A 17,664-nucleotide genomic window follows, 5' to 3' on the forward strand; every position below is an offset into this window, starting at 1 on the left:
GGGAAAGAGAATCAGCATTAGGAAGATGCCCAGGGTTGCTGGTTTCGGAGGCGAACGTCACCAGGAGCCCACTGAGAGGTCGCGAAGAGTCAGGGGAAACAAACATGACTTGAATCACATTTAACATCAGCACCGAGAGCTCCTGCTACTCTGGGTCTAGGAACTCCACACGCCAGCATCCTTCTTAATCACTCAAGAACCATGGCTATCTCCTGTGCAAAAGTTCAGGCGCAGAACCACCGGATACAATAAATGTCCCACTTCACACACAGGAACAAGATGAGCTGACGGACGACGCAGGCATAAGGTCCCACACGCCTGACCCTGGGCGGGACCCCTCGCAGCAGGACAGCACCACGTGCAACTTGTTTAAAGCACGTAAGTCACTAAAGAAGCAAAATGACCACAAGCTACTTGTTGAAGACAGCCTGTCTGCTTTTGTCATTAAACACTGCCATGCTTTTTTTTTTTTTAAACCATTTCCAGTATGCAGACACAGACAAAATCCACAGTAGGTGCCAAAAAGTATCTTCTTAAATGACGATGGGTTTGAATTTGAAAAGCTTGTTTTCAATAACGCTTCACAGGCAAAAGGCAGTGTGGGGACAGGTGGAAACACTGTGTTACTTGTATGTTTAGCCACTTTTGCGTTTGCATCAAAAGTTTTAACAAGTTTTCCTTAAAAAAAAAAATAATAATAATAATCACTAAAGACAACAACTTCACAATGCGTTACTTAGTAGTTAAATCCCCTAAGGTGAATCTTCTCTGAGTTGCTACTAAATTAATCTCACAAGGAGGCCCCTCCACCCCATCTAAATTCTCTCCTAGTTTCAACCGGATAAAAGCCTTTAGGTTGGAAAACTGCAACATGTAAATTAAGAAAAAAACAGCAACGATCTTAGGAATGGCGGCTGGAAGTGCCTTGTTTTAAAAAGGTAGTGGGAAGTAATGTATACAATTCCATATGTGAAAAGCACTTTATACTCCTTGGACACCTGTGTTTACCAGCTGCCTTTCACTCTCTCCCATCTTACAAGTGGGAGGGCGGGGGCCGTGGGAACCGGGAAGGTGACTTGTGTGAGTGGCTCGGGCCCCCTGTGCGTCAGCACAAGCACAAGTGAGAGGGGGGACTCCTGGCCCCAGGGTGCCAGTCCTGCAGGGGCAGCAGGAACAACTTTAGGCAAAAGACTCAAGTGAATGGAAGTAACAGTTGGTAAACACTGCCCCACGTAGCAACTCCTGTCCAGGAATGAGAGCGTGACGGACGAGAACGCCGGCCCCGCGCAGGCGCTCTCAGGAAGGGGCAGGAGTCCAGTAAGGAGAATCTCCTCGCCCGCCAGCCTAACGCTGGTCCCCCAAACGTGCCAACCCTTTGCTTCAAAACGGCTGTAAGCCACGCTGTCCTTAGTTTTCTTTACAGAAACAAGGAACAAATTTTTTTACAAACTTCCTGATTGAAAAATAACATGTGCTCATCGTAGGAAACCTGGGAAATAAAAAAGGATAAAGAAAAATAGAAGCAGCGCCTGTTGTATCATGAGCTGGGCCTACTCGCCCGCCTGCGCCCCCTACAGGCCGGGGCAGCCTCACCTCTCCAGCCTCAGCTGCCTCCTCGTCTGTACAGAGGTGACAACGATACTCACCTTCTTGCTTTTTGTAAGAAATAAATGACTTCATACACATTAAGAACTGAGACTAGTGCCACAAAAAATGTATAATTAAAAATGTTAGCTGCTAACCTTACTGTTTTATTTTCTTCAGAGAGTCTTCTATTCTTCCCCAAAGTTAATCCTTTTTAAAAAATTGTGATAAAATATATGCAACTACTGTTTAGAACCCTGGACTCCATCGCCTTTGTTCACCCACGGAGAGGCAGGTTAAAGTACAGGCCAGGCGGCGGCCAAGGGCGCCAATGAAAGGGCCTGAAAATTCAGGTCCCTGGAGGCGGGGTGGAGGTGACCTGTGGGCTGGGGCGGCCGGGCAGGGCCGGGGACTCCAGGTCACCTGGTGTAGGCCACCTTCTCCTCCCGTGACATGCTGCTCAGAAGGAGTTCCTTCAAGGTGCAGGTGCTTTCGATCCATTCAATTAGCCCCAACCTGAAAGGAGAGAACACTCATGAACACCCCTGCCGCCCTCGCTTCTCTAGAACACAGTTCTTCCCTTTCTCCACGAGGATGAACATCACGGGCTGAGCAGCGTCTGTGCTGTTGGCCTCTGTCCCGTGACACCTAGAACCCGAACCATCACGGGACCCCCTCCTCCCCTTCCCGACAAAACCCCTTCCCGTCCTGTGACCCCCGCGCCCCCATCGCCCGCAGGGGGCTCTGCGCACCTGGAGGTCATGGGCACCACGCGGTAGGTGGTCACCTGCAGACCCCTCTGGCCACAGGCGGCGTCACGGGCGAGCACCCCGTTCATGACCTGCAGCAGCTGGCAGACGCGCTGGTCCTGCCGCAGGTCCTCCCCGCCCTTCACCAGGAAGGCATACTCGCGCTCGTCGTGCCCGCGGACCACGATGCGCATTGGTCTCCTGAGCGAGGCCATCACTTTCACCTTTAAAGGTCAAACGAAACAGCATTTTCAGGTGGGCCTGGGTCTCATCACCAGAGGGGAGACGAGGCCTGGGGCACGCCCTCCGGGGACACAGGAGGGCAACAGAGCAAAGGACAAGCGAGGGCACTGAGTCTCCTGGTCCCTGTTCCCACCCAGCTGCAGTGCCAAGAGGTGCCAGGTTCCCAGTGACAAGTGAAGTGCTTATAAACATGCATCCTCGGGAACAAGCCACACACGACATGTCCACTTGCTACAGGCACTTAAGACTCGTACGTTTGTGACACACACACACACACACACACACACACACACACACACACAGAGTTTGTTCTTCGACTTCACTAGGTCCTTAAACATGACTGATGCTGAAAGACTGGAAACATTATATTAAGGTCAGTAAATTCCCATCAGAAAACTTGTAACACAACCCTCAGAGAACCCCGTGCGCTTGAGACCAACATGGGAAGTGAGCTGCCTCTCCTGGAACCTGAGGAGCTGACGCCCAGCACCTACCCGCTCGTCGAAGCCGGCGATGCGGGCGTGGTACTCGGGCATTGGCTTCCCTCTGCCATCGTACTGACCTGGGACAAACCACAGAAGCCTGACTCAGAGGCTGCACCCTGCACTTAAAACACACCCACTGGTCTAACAGGAGGGGAGTTTTAACTCGAAGTTTTCATTGGACGTATTTTTTTTAAATGCTGCCATTTCTCAGTTTGACAGGCTAGCGGATGCCGCTTCCCGCTTGGGTGGAGCGGACAAAGGCAAACAGGGACGGCAGCGCCCCGGGCGAGCACCCATGCTGTTTCCAGCGGAGTCAAGCTGCATGTCAGGAGGCTCCATTTTCGGTGGTTTTCTTGAAGCTCATGGTATGTGATGCACAGCTGTTAATAATAACAAAGGAAAGTGTTTCTCCAAATCCCTTTCTCCCCACGGGAATAAGGACCTAAGCGACCACAGTGAAACACTTGGTCTGGCAAATTCCACGGTGAAGACAGGGCGGGTCCTCAGTGCCACTCTAGCGTCCCTCCCGCCGGCACGTCGTGTGCCATCATCTCGCCGCTTTAGGTGGGACCAGCGCACACCCCACAAAGCAGTGTGCACGCACACCGCGTTTTACTGCACTTCTCAGATGCTGCAGTTCCTACTATGCGCGGGTAGGTTCAGAGGACATTACCAGCTACCGTTATTAGTAGGTGGACGTCTGAGCACTTGTCTTAACCAGGAATATGACTAGACGTGTAGTAAGCGTAATACTCACAGTAATTATAGATTTTCCTAATGATGAAAAATATGTGGAATTTAAAATTCTTTTTAAAGGAAGGGAACTGTCAAGGTCCCGATTTCACCATCTCAGAATCAAGAGTGCCTGCAGCGGCACGATTCTCCAAGCGCCCTCCCGCCCCCACCCCCGCCCCAGGCGAACTCACCAGGAACCTCGAGCGCATCCCGCAGGAGCTCCGCCCTGAAGCTGCTCATCCAGGGCGAGCACTCCTTCAGGTTCCCCGGTGTCTTCGAGGCCCTGCTCATCCTCCCGAGCAGCAAGCCGGTGATGCTGCGGAAGTCCTGGAGCCTCATGCCAGGGAGCTTAGAGCCTCCTCTCCCGAAGTGTTCATCAAATTCTTTCCCAAAAGCCTGAAATTAATGATAATTTACCTGAAATATTAATGTGTAGTTGAACTCCTGAAAAAGTTCCAGGCTCACGAATCTTTATAATAAACAGGGGCTCAAGTTGTACTGGTTTATTTCTGTGCTTTTAACTGACAGTTTTACTCTCCTTGAATGTTTCAACACTCAAAGCACAGTAGCCTGCCTTTTGTTTTTGTCTCTGTGCGCCTTTGAGAAGATGGAAAGGATGACAGCGGTGACTTCTGGGCATAAATTCTTAATGAGGGCTTTAAACACATGGGGAAATCCTTTAACCTCTGTGTCCGTTGTACAGCTGCTGATCTGCACCATCATGACAACGGGAGTAAGCAGGAACAAAGTACAAAATAAAGGACATAATTCAATGGAAATGAACAGCCCAGGGACTGCCCTGCTGGCGTGGTGGTTAAGAATCCGCCTGCCGATGCAGGGGACACGGGTTCGAGTCCTGGTCCGGGAAGATCCCACATGCCGCGGAGCAACTAAGCCCGTGCACCACAACTACTGAGCCTGCGCTCTAGAGCCTGTGCTCCACAACAAGCGAAGCCACCGCAATGAGAAGTCGGCGCACCGCAGCAAAGAGTAGCCCCCGCTCGCGACAACTCGAGAAAGCGCAACTAAGCGCACCACAACTACTGAGCCTGCGCTCTAGAGCCTGTGCTCCACAACAAGCGAAGCCACCGCAATGAGAAGTCGGCGCACCGCAGCAAAGAGTAGCCCCCGCTCGCGACAACTCGAGAAAGCCCGCGCGCAGCAACGAAGACCCAAACACAGCCAAAAATAAATAAACAAATAAATTTTAAAAAAATGAACAGCCCAAAGTTCTTCCTCGCAGCAAAGAGAAAAACATAAGAAAAAAACGCTCTCCCTTAGTGAGGGTCTTTCAAGCCATTATTTTGGATCAAGAACCAGTATAAATAGCATTTGGGTAAGTTGTATTTCTAGAAGCGATTATTATTAGAAGTTCCCTATCCTGGAATATGTCAAATCATTCTTTGTATTAGTTTCTACTCAAATATTTATTTAAATTATAACCTGATATCAGAATTAAAAAAACAAAAAACAAAACTCAAGGGTACTACTAACGGTGGCCTAAGGTGTCAAGATTCACCTGATCATCTTTAATTAGAAATGTTTTCCCAAATGCAGAACTAAGCCCACATCATGAGCCTCTGGCATAAATGAAATGTAAGCTCTGTTTTAGACAATCCACTACAGGAAAATTAACATATATAACACACAGTTCTTTCTTGCTCTATAAATGGACTGAAAGTATAGAAACAGTCTGCAATCCTTAGAATGCAGGGAAAGATCAATCCGCATTTCCCAGCAAAACCAGCACCAACACTGATCCAAATGGCATAATGCCCCTAAGGGCCCCCTAGAGTGAAACCTGAGGCAGTTCTGTTTTAGTGGATTAATATTTTAATTAACCGACGCAAATTATGTGCTGATTTGGTACGAAGCAGAAAGTTCCGGATGGACTCTCCCAGGTACTAGGAAGCAAGCTCCGGACAAACCACGGCTGCAGCTGTGGGGAGGTTTCTGCCGGGCTCGGCCCTGCTGGGCGAGCGGTGGGCTGAGCTTGGCCGGGACAAAGCCCGCCAGGCTGTGGTTTCCAGGGCAGGGCCAACAGGCAGGCCCCCACCCCTGCCTCCGCAGGAAGCTCACGGCCACCCCTCTGCCGCCCTCTCGGTCGGCCCTGGGCCGGCCACGTGCTTAGCACAAGTGGCGTGGCTCACAACGAGGCCTGGCGAGCCCCAGACCCTGGCCGATTTCACACGTCAAGCCTGTTGAGGCCACCATCCCTGCTGCCCGCCCGCTGCCCGCCGGGGCTGCTCCTGCACTGTGACCGCAGAGGCTGGTGTGGCCCCAGCGGGGGACAGGACGGACGCAAGCGCCTTCCCACCGATGGTTCCTACTGTGGCCGCAGGCCCGCCGCCCTTCAGTACCTTCTTGGGACATGGGTTTCCCGCCAGGGACCTGCAGTCACTGGGCAGCAGTGCTGTGAGGCCGACCTGATAGGACATGGGGTCGAACACGCGTCATAAAATGCAGTACGTGCCGAGGTTTAGGGTTTTACTGTCACTTGAGACACAGCCCGGGACACATTAGGCAGCTGGTAGTCCTGTCTGTTCCCACATTCAGACCGTTAACGGAAGCTCCCCAAAGCAGGGACGACTCCCCCAGCCCTCCCTCTGGAGGTCAGAACCGTCCCCCGCCCGCGCATCCAGACAGAGACGCCAGCGGTGGGCTCCGCGGGCAGAGGTGAGTGGAGTCAGCCCTGCCCCCGAGTCTGACTCAGGAGGGCGCCCCGGAGTCACTGTGCCTACTGAACAGGACCATCGCTCAGTGGACGAGGGACACACAGGCTGTGGAGCAACCCCCAGCACCCAGAGGGGAGGCACCGACACAGGCTGCAGCACACGTGCCGCCGAGTGAAAGAAGCCGGGCCCCGTGGGACTTGTCCACACAGAAGGTCGGGCAGCCGAGCCCCCGGGGGCTGGCAGGGAGGGGCAGGGACGGGGCTGTTCTGGGGAGCGGTGGGAAAACAGCGAACCCTCGGGCACCGCACACTGTGACTGCACGCGCGGCAGGGCGTGTGACCTATGTCTCGCTGAAGCACTTGGTACACCCGCAAGGGACAAAGACGCTCCTCTGCACCAGAGACGTGCGACTGGTGAGCACCGGGGCTCCTACGTGCTCTAAAGCTTCTTGAGGTTCCGTGAACAGAAGCGGTTTCACCAAATTGTCAAAACGAACTCAGCGTGACAAACGGGAGAGAGGTGCACACAGGTGCTTTAGGCAGCAGAGGGAGGAGGCCCACCCCCGTCCCAGGGGTCGGGGGGCAGGGGTGGGGGTGGGAGGGGCCAGATGGGGGCAGGCGGGGAGCGCGGCGTGCGTTCTCTCCCTTCCAAGTCTGGAGCAACTTTGAAACTAGAGCTCATGCTGACGCCACAGTTCTGTCCACACAGCACGTGTCAGGCGGCCCCGTGAACTCTCGGAGCCTTGGACAGAGCTAAGTGCTCACAAAATGGTTACAACCTGCGGCAAATACAAACGTTTTCCTGGTCCAATACCCAAGTCACTGAGAATTAAAAACATTAAACTACACATAACCTTCATATCTAAGAATCTGGCCATGAAGAACAGAATGTAATAGAAACCCTGAGGTTTTACCTGTGCCCCACTTGCCACTGTCTGACCTAAAAACACGCCATCAATATCTAACAGAAAGACACAAATCTAAGGAAAGTTTACAAATTCAACAGACATTTTAAAACCAGAAGTATTAACAAACCAGCAAATAGAAGCCCTCGTCTTCATAGAGACTCTGTAATCACCAAGCGGCTGCCGCCCCCCCATACCTGGATAAACCTCCTTCGAAAACTCCCGAGACCCGGAGCCTGTGGGTCTCCCAAGGCTGCGTACATTCTCTCATACATCCTCTCAAGGTTCTTCTTATTTACAGGGTTCTTTTCTAGTTCAAGCTTGACGTCCTCCGTCCAGTCCTGTGCAGAAAAAAAGACATGTCAAGCTGGACTGCAGGCAGGTTGCACTGAGCCCGTGTCTTACGTGCGGGAATCTGATAACGCCATACCTTAAAAAGCATCTCAGGGCTGGAGAGCTGCTCCAGGGCGTTAATGAAGTCCTGAACCACTCCTTCTCGATCTAACTTAGCTTTAATCCTACAAAAAATGACCAGGTTTAGGTGCTCAAACATCTTCCAAAGATCAAGGCCTATAATTTTTATGTATATATAATTATATTTATATATAAAACAATACATAAGCAACTACACAGTCTAGGGAAGGAGCAATTTAAAAATTATCTCCAAAACAGATGAAGCACAAAGCGTGTCCTGTATCAAGAGATGAGGTGAAAGCAAATCCTCAACATTTTGGCGCACACGATCTAAAGTTAGAAAGGCCCGCTTCTCAACCAACTTTCAACATTTCTCTTTCCTTTCTTTCTTTCTAAGGAAGCGATCACGCTGCAGCTGCCTCTGCTGAGACACAGGAGGGCACCACAGGGTGGGTGGGCTGCACGGCTGGCCCATCGGCGAGCTGGGATGAGGGCTGTGCCCCCCAGCCTTGTCCCTCGGAAGCAGAACGCTCTAAATAAGGAGGCAAATCAGCTCTTGGCAGAGAAGGGCAACTAAAATGCCGTGCATTTACCAAGTATTCTTTCTGAAGTAAAACACTGCTGCCGGCTCTGGCAACTGTCCTCACTTACAAATCAACTGAAGAAAAGGGCGACACCTGTGGGCAGTTCACTGACTTAACCAAGAAGGGGGGCTTCCCGGAGATTTTAAATTACCGAACAATTTCAGGAACTGATTCCAAAAAGCATCTCATCTAGTCCGTCTCAACCAACAGATTACGAATGGTTAGCATAACCGTCTGATGAATAACATTTTAAGATGAACTGTGTTTACAAAAGGAAATAAATTCTACAGCAAATAACACACCAGGGCAGATGCCCCCAACAAACAGACATCTAGGCCTCCTGCCCTCCACGGCAGCTCTAATTCATCTGAGGACACACATAAGCGTCCCTGTGTCTGCTTTGACCACAGACGTTTCGATAACCTTTCAGTGTTGGATGGACCTAATTTTTCTTGGGTCACCTGGCCACAAAGTCCCTGTTCTTATGGCCAGCAGGAGTGTCTCTGAAGGCATAGCTTTCACTGCTTATCGTGAACGGGTACACGATGGCCTGCGGGTACTGGTCGGCGATGTCCGCCACAGTGCGCTGGACGGCGACCCCCTCCTCCTTGTCTAGCAAGGCCACCATGTGGCTGATCCAGCCGATGAACTGCCAGCAAGGAATGGAAGAAATCTGAAACAGAGAGCCGGGATTTAGTAATGAGTGAAACATGCAACGTTCTTCCCTTACAGAAGTACTGTGTGTCCAATATCAAAGGACAGCTGTATTTGCTACCATCAGTATAAAACTCGACAGACGTGTAGACAGAAAGTCCTCTCAGCCCTCTCGGTTCCGACCCACTGGGAACCATCGATTCTTGCGGGCCTTTTCAGGGCGTGTGCACGTGGACCCGTCCTTCAGAGGAATGGAGCTGGAGGAGACCTGCTGTTGCTGGCTCTTCCTAGATCGGCCTCATTCCTTTTAACAGCTGTACCAGGTTGCGCTTCGTTTCACAAGTGCTCTAGGATAAACTTGTAGGGTATCTGCCACTTTTGCTATCCAGATGCTACAATGCACAACCCTGTATGTTTATCTCTTTGTACTTGTGCTACACACCCATAGGAGAAATTCCCAAATGAGTTCCTAAATTCCTTTTTACTTTTAATGTGAACCTTAACAACTGTAAAAAACATTGCTGAATTTCCCTCCAAGAAGATTTTTCAAATTTCCACTTCTAAAAGTGTAGTAGATCGACTACTTTCCAAAATCCTTTCCGACACTGGACGTGGTCCATTTTTAAAATAATCTATTTTCAATCTGAGAAGTGAACGATATCTAACTTTAGTTTGCGCGTCTCATCGTTAGTGAGGCTCTGGGCACTCAGCGTTTACCTGCATTACGCGTTTAAACCACACGTGCGTCGCCCCTTTGCTACACGTCTGTCTGTTGTGGACAGCGGAGACACCTACTCTCCCTCCCCAGTACGTGTTGCAAATATTTTTCTCCAGTTTTTTTGCTTAACTTTGTATACGGCATTTTTTTTTTTTAACGATGGAAGCGTCAAATTATTCCCCTCTACAGCTCCTGGTTTTTGTTTCTTAACTCCAAGACCATTTTCAAATTTTGCTCAGGTTTTCCTCTAATGCTTTATCCAGGTGTTTATTTCAAGATAAACTCCGCTGTGCTTGGAATGCTGGTATAAAGCCAGGAAGGACAGGAGGCTTGGGGGCCCTCAGTGCAAGGCCAGCTGCCCATCTCAAGGGTCATGACAACATCGACCCACCACTCCGTTCGTTTCCACACAAACTCAAAATGCTATTTTTATTATATACAAGTATGATTTGGGGGAAAAAAAGAACCATAACTTACTGAAATATTTCTTTACTTATCTTTGAGGAAAATGCACGTGTACTGCATTTCATACCGAATTTACTTGAATCTCCTGTGTAAGACCTACTGAAAACCCTCACCCATCCAAGCGCACAGAGAACTAACTGTGGGCTCGGCGACCAGCACTGTCTACAGGCCTGCTGTGCACCCTTTCTGAACTATTACGTCATCAACTCAAAGCCTGGCCCTGTCTTCCAGTTAAACATCCACGGAAGTCGCTAAGGAGCCTTTCTGATAACCCTCCCCTTTTTCCCCGATGCAGCCCCAGTGGAGAGGCCAGCATGGGGTGAGAGTGGGCAAGCGGGACATGGGGCAGGAGCCCTGGGGGTTCCTGAGACGTGGAGTGTGGGGGGATGGCACCTGAAACGTCCCCCTCTTCTCGCTGCTGAATAGTGACCTGAGCATAAGGCCCCCGGACGTACAGACACAGCTCAGCCCCGAGGAGCAGCCAGCTCCGGGTGGAGGTCTCGCCTCCTCCCGTCTCAGTCCTCGTTCAGACGCAGCCTTCGTGTCAATACCCAGAGAGCAAAGTGGGTGCGTGGGAACACTCCCTTACACGGTTTTCAATGACACATTGTTGTTGGGATGGAGCAAAACTCGGTGGTTAGGAAAAGCCATTAACACACGCATCCCACACAACACATCCGTTAGTTCGGTCAAGTCCCCTCCGCCAGAAGGAAGACACTGACCTCTCTGGTCATGAGGCTCAGGGTCTCCTCTGGATACTGCTCGACGATCTGGAGGAGTCTGGGGAACTTCAGCCTGGCCTCGCTGGAGTGTAACTTCAGAGCTTTCAGCATTTTGTCCACCACGAGGGCCGGATACGTGTGCAGTTCTGCAGCATCTAGGACTACCGGGGACAGGAGAGGAGAGACGTGGTCACTACCCACACACAGACACGAGTGGCAGACTCGGCGCTGGCTGCTCTCCCCCGGGCTTCCTTTCTAACAACTACTGCAGCTCAGCAGACGGTCTCGGACTGCGTGTAAGAGCTCCTCTCTGGGGCCTCCCTGGTGGCGCAGTGGTTGAGAGTCCGCCTGCCGATGCAGGGGACACGGGTTCGTGCCCCGGTCCGGGAAGATCCCACGTGCTGCGGAGCGGCTGGGCCCGTGAGCCATGGCCGCTGAGCCTGCGCGTCCGGAGCCTGTGCTCCGCAGCGGGAGAGGCCCCAGCAGTGAGAGGCCCGCGTACCGCAACAAAAACAAAAAAAAAGAGCTCCTCTCTGACGCTGACCTCTGCTACTGGGTGGAGCAGTTTGCTTCCTGGGCTGGAACACGAGGGGCAGCAGGAGCTGGTCAGACACGCGCCAGGGACGCAGACGGAGGGAGGGACGGAGACGCCCAACTCCGGTCCCACACCGGCCGTGGGGCATGGCTGTGTCACGGCCTCTTAAACAGACAAGCCGTCTCTTAGAACACATGCCATTGAAAAACACACAGGAGAGCACAGGACCCGCAAGGCCCTACATCTCTGGCGGGCACACGCGGGGCTCACCGGGGGTGCCCTCCTCCTGCTTGCGGAGCCGCTGGTCACAGAACTCCACCAGCGCCAGGTAAGCCGCCACCAGCCCGCACGCAGGCTCCTGGCCCCGTGCCGAGCACCCGGCCTCCTCCTGTGCTGCTGTCCGCACGGCCTCGGAAAGGTGGTGGAACGCTCTCTGGTACAGGCCTGCCGCAACCTGGAACACAGAGACCCCAGCAGGCTGTGAGCGAGACCAAGCTTCCTGAAGACCCTGCCCCACTGGGACCCGTCAGCCACCGGCAAACAGAAAAGTCCCTCGAGGGCAGAGCCAGTTCTGCCTGGACTGGGAAAGGGACGCCAGCCCCACGCCATCTCGGCGCCTGAACACCAACACGCGGGGCAGGGCTCAGAAAGGGCTGGAGGCTGGGGACACGAGTGGCGCGGGGAGCACGTGGGAACTCACGAATACACAGAACCACCTGGGAAGCGCCAACAAAGCAGGTGCTGCACAAAAAAGCAGAAAAGCTGATTCTTCCCATAAGCTAGCGGGGCGCCTGAATGGCGGCCGGCGGTGAGATTCCACTAACAAAAGTCACGGGAGACCGTCCACATCAAGCCAACACAGACTTCTCATTATTAACGCTAAAAGAAGGGTGTCGTTCAAATAACAGGAAACACAGGAGTAGGTCATTTTTCCAGTAAGAAACCTGACAAACTGTCAAACTGTCAAATGTAACTTGAAAACACAAAGCGAGACTCGTCATTTCTTTCGTGTAGCGGAGCCTGCGCAGTCGAGACAAACACACGACACGAAGAGCTCAGCAGGCTCCCAGCGTCACTACCTTCTCTGCATCCTCTGAACTGGATCCCGAGAGCTCCACGCCGCTCCTGGCCTTGCTCTCCTCGATCCCAGCGAGGCAGCCGGGCTCACTGCTGAGAGCGTCGGCCATGATCCTGTACGCTGTGCCCACGAGAATGTTATGGTCACGGGACGCCACAACGTTTCTGCTCAAGTAGCTTGATGTGTTCTCACCTGCTGGATTACACACACGCACACACAGGATTTTTTGAGAACTGAGCGAGTGACGTAAGTTACAAAGAAGATATTCATAGTGTTCAAAGGTTGTTTTCTATTAAGAAACTAAAAGAAATCTTGACAGTATAAGAAACTGACTTCAAACGTTGGCTCAAGAATCTCTTGAACTCACATTAATGAACAATGTTCTTTGTCACCAGCGACCACAGCCCACTGAGGCTCAACAATTAAAATACCAAATAAACTTTCATGCAAGCATCACCCTTCTGCCTTTTGTCCAAGCTCTTCCTCGTGTTAACAGAGAACAGCAAGTGCGCTTTTCTAATGCATTCGTGCCCGTACATCAGTAACCCGGATTTTGAAACTGATGCTGTGACCTGCAGCTGACAAAGCAACAGAGACCACCGCAGTCCACGGTCTAGGACTACGTCCGGCCGTGTGGCTCTGGGCAAAGCCTACAGCGTGCAGAGGTCGAGAAGAGAAAGGGCCGTCACCCGGCAAGTCCTGCACGCACACCACCTGTTCCTCCAGGAGACGCTTGCTTCACAAGGCTGTGACCGACGGCAGCCGGTCATTATCACGAGAACCGAGTGCCGTCTTCATGGCAGCAAACTCCTCCTGCACCCCCCTCCCAGAAAAGCCTATAAAAAGAGCTGAGCAGTCATGGCGCCATTTTCCGATCCTGGGATCAACGTGGAAAGTGCTTCCCCATCCCGCCCAAGAGTCGGGCTCGGGACCAGCGGGAGGCTGCAGGAGAGCCCTGCTGTGCACCTGGGGCGTGCACACGAGACCCGGGACCCACACACGGGGCTCCCGCTCAGCCTTACAGGCCACGTCATCACAGACAGAAGAACTGAGGAGGAAAAGGGCTCTCATGGCTAATTGTTTTAGGCAGATCTTGTATGTAAACGTGAAGTTTTCAAAATAATTAAACTGTTTACACCCAAAATGTGGCTAAGCCTTAAAGAGAACATTTTAAATCCTCAACTTTCGTTTACAGATGAAGAAACAAAAGCTCCAGGAGTCACATGCGGTAGCGTTACCAGGACACACAGTACCTCGGCACCACATGTTCAATAAATATTTAACAGAAGTTTTACAAATTTAATTCCCCACTGTCAGATAAAGCAGCACAAAGGACACCGCGAGAAGACATGCAGCCACAACACAAACTGTGGGGGAGGACAGCCTCGTACCCAGCAGGGGCACCGTCCGCAGCACCGTGCACAGCCGCGCGGGCGGGCGCTGGGCCCGGGCCCGGCCGTGGCTGAGCCGGCAGTAGCTCTGCACCCACTTCACGAACCAGTCCTCCCGTGTTTTTGACTCTCTGCGCAGCTCCTTCAGCAGTTTCAAGGCAAGCGAGAAATTACTCTACACGGCAGAAGAGAGAAAGCAGAAAGATGACACAGGAGGATGATGAGGAGTCAAGTCGCTGTACGAGAGGAGCTTCTCGCTGGCCCGCAGTGACCCATCACCTTAGCTTTATCGCGGGGACAGATACACAGTCCAGAGTCTCCGGGACACTCAGGCAGCGGGGCGCCCATGGCTGCCGTCTCATTCCGGGACTCTGTCGTCCGCCAAGAAACCCTCCATCCACAGGCATTTGCTCCGCTCCCCCAGCCCCCAGCGACTACAACCTTCTGCCCCGGGTCTGCCTATTCTGGACACTTCCTATCCAGGGAGTCAGAAGATGTGTTCTGACTTTGTGTCTGGTGGTGTGTATTAGAACTTCACCCCTTGCTGTGGCTGAGTAACATGCTACTGCATGCATAAACCACAGTTTATTTATCTATCTATCTACTGATAAGCTTTCGGGTTGTTGCCGCCTTTTGGCTACTCTGAATAACGCTCTTTTTTCTAATTTCAATGAACATCAAGAATCTGTATACAGATTTCTGTGTGGACGTTAAGTTTTCACTTCTCTTGGGTATTTACCGAGGAGGGGAACTGCTGGGTCAAATGGTAACCCTCTGGCTTTCGGAGGAGCTGCCACACTGATTTCCACGGGGGCTGCACTGCTCACCTCCCTGCACGGAGGGCCGTCCCTACTCCAGCCGTCCTGTGGGTGTGCAGCGGGACCTGGCTGTGGTTTGACCTACATCCTCCTGATGACTCGTGGTGCTGAGTGTCTTTTCTTTCCTTCTTACTTTCTCTCTCTCTCTCCCTCTCTTTCTTTCTTTCTTTTGCCATGCTACACGGCTTGCGGGATCTTAAGTTCCCCAACCAGGGATCGAAGCCGTGCCCCCTGCAGTGGAAGTGCGGAGTCCTAACCACTGGACCGCCAGGGAAGTCCCGAGTGTCTTTTCATGTGCGTACTGGCCACTTGTGTGTCTTCTTGTGAGAAATGTCTATTCAGATCCTTTGCCTGTTTTCTCGCTGGGTTGTTTGACTTTCTGTTGTTCGGTTGTAAAGAGTTATTTATGTATTCTGGATAAGCGGACCCTTACCAGATACATGATTTCCAAATACTTTTTCCCATCATATGGGTTGTCTCTTCACTTTCTTGAGTGTGCCATTTGAGGCACAGAAGTTTTTAGTTTTAATATACGTTTCTCTGTTTTTTATTTAGTTGGCTGTTTGGGGATGTCTTTTACATCTAATTCTCTGCTGAGCTTCAAGGACACTGACATCAGTCCTGTGCGTCTTTGTTACGACCCTTCCAACCACTCAGGCCAAAAGTCCAGTCACCCTCATCATTCCTGCAGTCTCTGGCCTTATTACATCTGTGTATAAGAGTGTACATTTCACACCCCACCAGCACGTCCAAGACCTTCAATAGCCTCCTAGTCTCCAGTCCCTAGTTCTGGGCCACATGCTCTACAATCCACCTCAAACCAGCATCACGAGACAAGCCGTCTGCCCACAGCGGCCTCCACAATTCCCAGTTTCTCCCCTTGGGATTCTGTTTAAACATATCTCCGTACCTTCCTCCCCTACCACCCCCAAATGCCCCCCCATGGGGCCCTCCTGCCCCCTCTCCTCGTGCCCTGCCCCCAGCAGCGGGGAGCACCCACTGCACCCCCACCCCGGGATGCGCCCCTCACTTCCCGCTGAGAGGCCACATGCACCACCTCGGCCCCGGGCCCCGGCCACTCCCTGCTGCACCCGGAGCTGAGGGGATGGAGGGCGAAATGGCCAGGGCCTGCTAGAAAAACAGTTATCTCCTTTTTCTCTGCAGGAAACAGTGAGGGAAGACACTACCTGAGTCCAGAAAGACGCAGTGGGGAGGGGGCATGACCTGAAACACCCACAGCATCCACAACTTCAAGGGGAGAGCCTGGGGAGACCAGGCGAAGGGGCAGGGCCTCCTTGGTGGAGTATCCGAGAGCGTCTGAAGGCCAGCTCGTCCAGAACTGAATGCAGGGAACTGACAGAGTTATTACTTCCTGTATTCACTTAGGGTGCTGTTATTGGAAATATAAAAATTCCTGATACAAGACCCATCTCAAAGAAAAACCTATAAATGAGCCTTTAAACCCACAGAACAGAAATATTAATTATTTGTACTAGAATAATATTCTTTGCTTTATAATAGCAATCAATATAGGGTCATTAAAACAGCAAGCTCCCCTAGTATATCCAAATATGGTTTAATTACATGAAAAATATAATTTAATACAGTTGAAATGCTTACAGGCGACTTTTAAGCAAACCGCACTTGTATCAAGAAAGGATCTTATTATCAAATGATAGATTTCCACAAACTAAACCTAAATATAATTTGTTACTACCTGGCAAGCATTCATTTTGTTAAACAAGAGAAAACCTCTTCTTTATAAGTAAAGCAGAGAATAATCATTTTGAGATGATTAACAAGTGTATAATACATTTTAGAGGCTTTCTGGAAATTTTTAAGTAAGTATTTCTTCGAGTGCACTTCCTTATAGAGGGAAAAAAAAAATACTAACTACTCAATTCTCTCTAAGCTTCAAATTTTCAAGAAAAGCTAAGTTTAAAGAACGCCGGCTTTGGATCGTCTGCGCCGCGGGCGCGCCCACCTGCTTCCGTGCGCTCTCCACCATCTGCAGCCTCATGGAGAACTTGCAGCTCGCGACCAGAGCCCGAGCGCCCTCCTCCGGGGCCCGCGCGCCCGCCCCGCCCGCATCCTCACGCGCAGCACCAGCGCCCGGAAGGAGAGCGAGCTTCTCCTCTATCTTGCTGAGGAAGAAACACCTACATGAAACAAAGAAAAGTAAGAATTAATGCCGGACTCATAAAAGAAATCTGACATTCAGGAAGCTGCTGGGCGGCATTCAGACAGAAATGCCACAGTTGTTAACATTCTGCTCATTTTTTAGACTATAAATATACACTCTCAGAACTGGACTTAACCCCCATTTGAATTAACCAGCTCTTGGAAGATCACTGAGGATATTTCAACACGATTTTCCAGACAGCATCTACTGCTTCCACCTCCACAAAGTAAAGTATTCACACTCACAACCTGCTCTCTTAACAAAAGGACAGCACACCCTGTGTTGAGTCAACACCATTTTTCTCCTTTTATCCCCGAATCTAAGGTCTTCGTCACATACGTGGACAGTGTCAAGCAGCCGGCAGGTTACCACCACCGAGAACAACGGCTGTATCATGTGGACGGCCAGAAGGTTATTCTTATTTGTATCATGATTTACATATTTGACTTGGTTCCCATGATTCTAGTTTCATTATTTTCATTGTCAGTAACATGGACAAAGGACCCGAACATACAAAATTCACCCCAATTAATAATCAACTAACTTTCTGTGCATCTGTGGACTAATTTCAATTTCTTAGAGACACTGTGGCCAGATAAACTAGCAAGTCTCACACCTCTCTTGCTTATATTTTTCAGTTTTTCCCAACATGCAGCCTCCCCAGCCACGGATCTGCTCCTGTGCTCCTGACCCCATGACCACCACGCAAGTGCCCCCTTCCTTCCCAA

At 51.2% G+C, this 17,664-nt stretch overlaps 1 protein-coding gene across 2 annotated transcripts in view; it reads right to left on the reverse strand.

Annotated features, from left to right (window-relative positions):
• The window catches only part of PRKDC (protein kinase, DNA-activated, catalytic subunit), a 156,162-nt gene that overhangs the window by 3,783 nt on the left and 134,715 nt on the right, over positions 1-17,664 (reverse strand). The window contains exons 69-80 of one of the 2 annotated variants that reach the window (XM_007464009.1): positions 16,739-16,913; positions 13,937-14,111; positions 12,547-12,740; positions 11,738-11,921; positions 10,933-11,093; positions 8,835-9,046; positions 7,806-7,893; positions 7,573-7,716; positions 3,988-4,192; positions 3,071-3,138; positions 2,337-2,557; positions 2,008-2,100 (exon numbers count right to left, since the gene is read on the reverse strand). In XM_007464009.1, the coding sequence (XP_007464071.1) occupies positions 2,008-2,100; positions 2,337-2,557; positions 3,071-3,138; positions 3,988-4,192; positions 7,573-7,716; positions 7,806-7,893; positions 8,835-9,046; positions 10,933-11,093; positions 11,738-11,921; positions 12,547-12,740; positions 13,937-14,111; positions 16,739-16,913 (1,920 nt within the window). The remainder of the gene's footprint in view (positions 1-2,007; positions 2,101-2,336; positions 2,558-3,070; positions 3,139-3,987; positions 4,193-7,572; positions 7,717-7,805; positions 7,894-8,834; positions 9,047-10,932; positions 11,094-11,737; positions 11,922-12,546; positions 12,741-13,936; positions 14,112-16,738; positions 16,914-17,664) is intronic. The other variant, XM_007464010.1, reaches the window with a different exon arrangement.

Source organism: Lipotes vexillifer, unplaced genomic scaffold, assembly GCF_000442215.2.
Source record: "Lipotes vexillifer unplaced genomic scaffold, Lipotes_vexillifer_v1.1 scaffold69, whole genome shotgun sequence".
NCBI classification, from domain to species: Eukaryota; Metazoa; Chordata; class Mammalia; order Artiodactyla; family Lipotidae; genus Lipotes; species Lipotes vexillifer.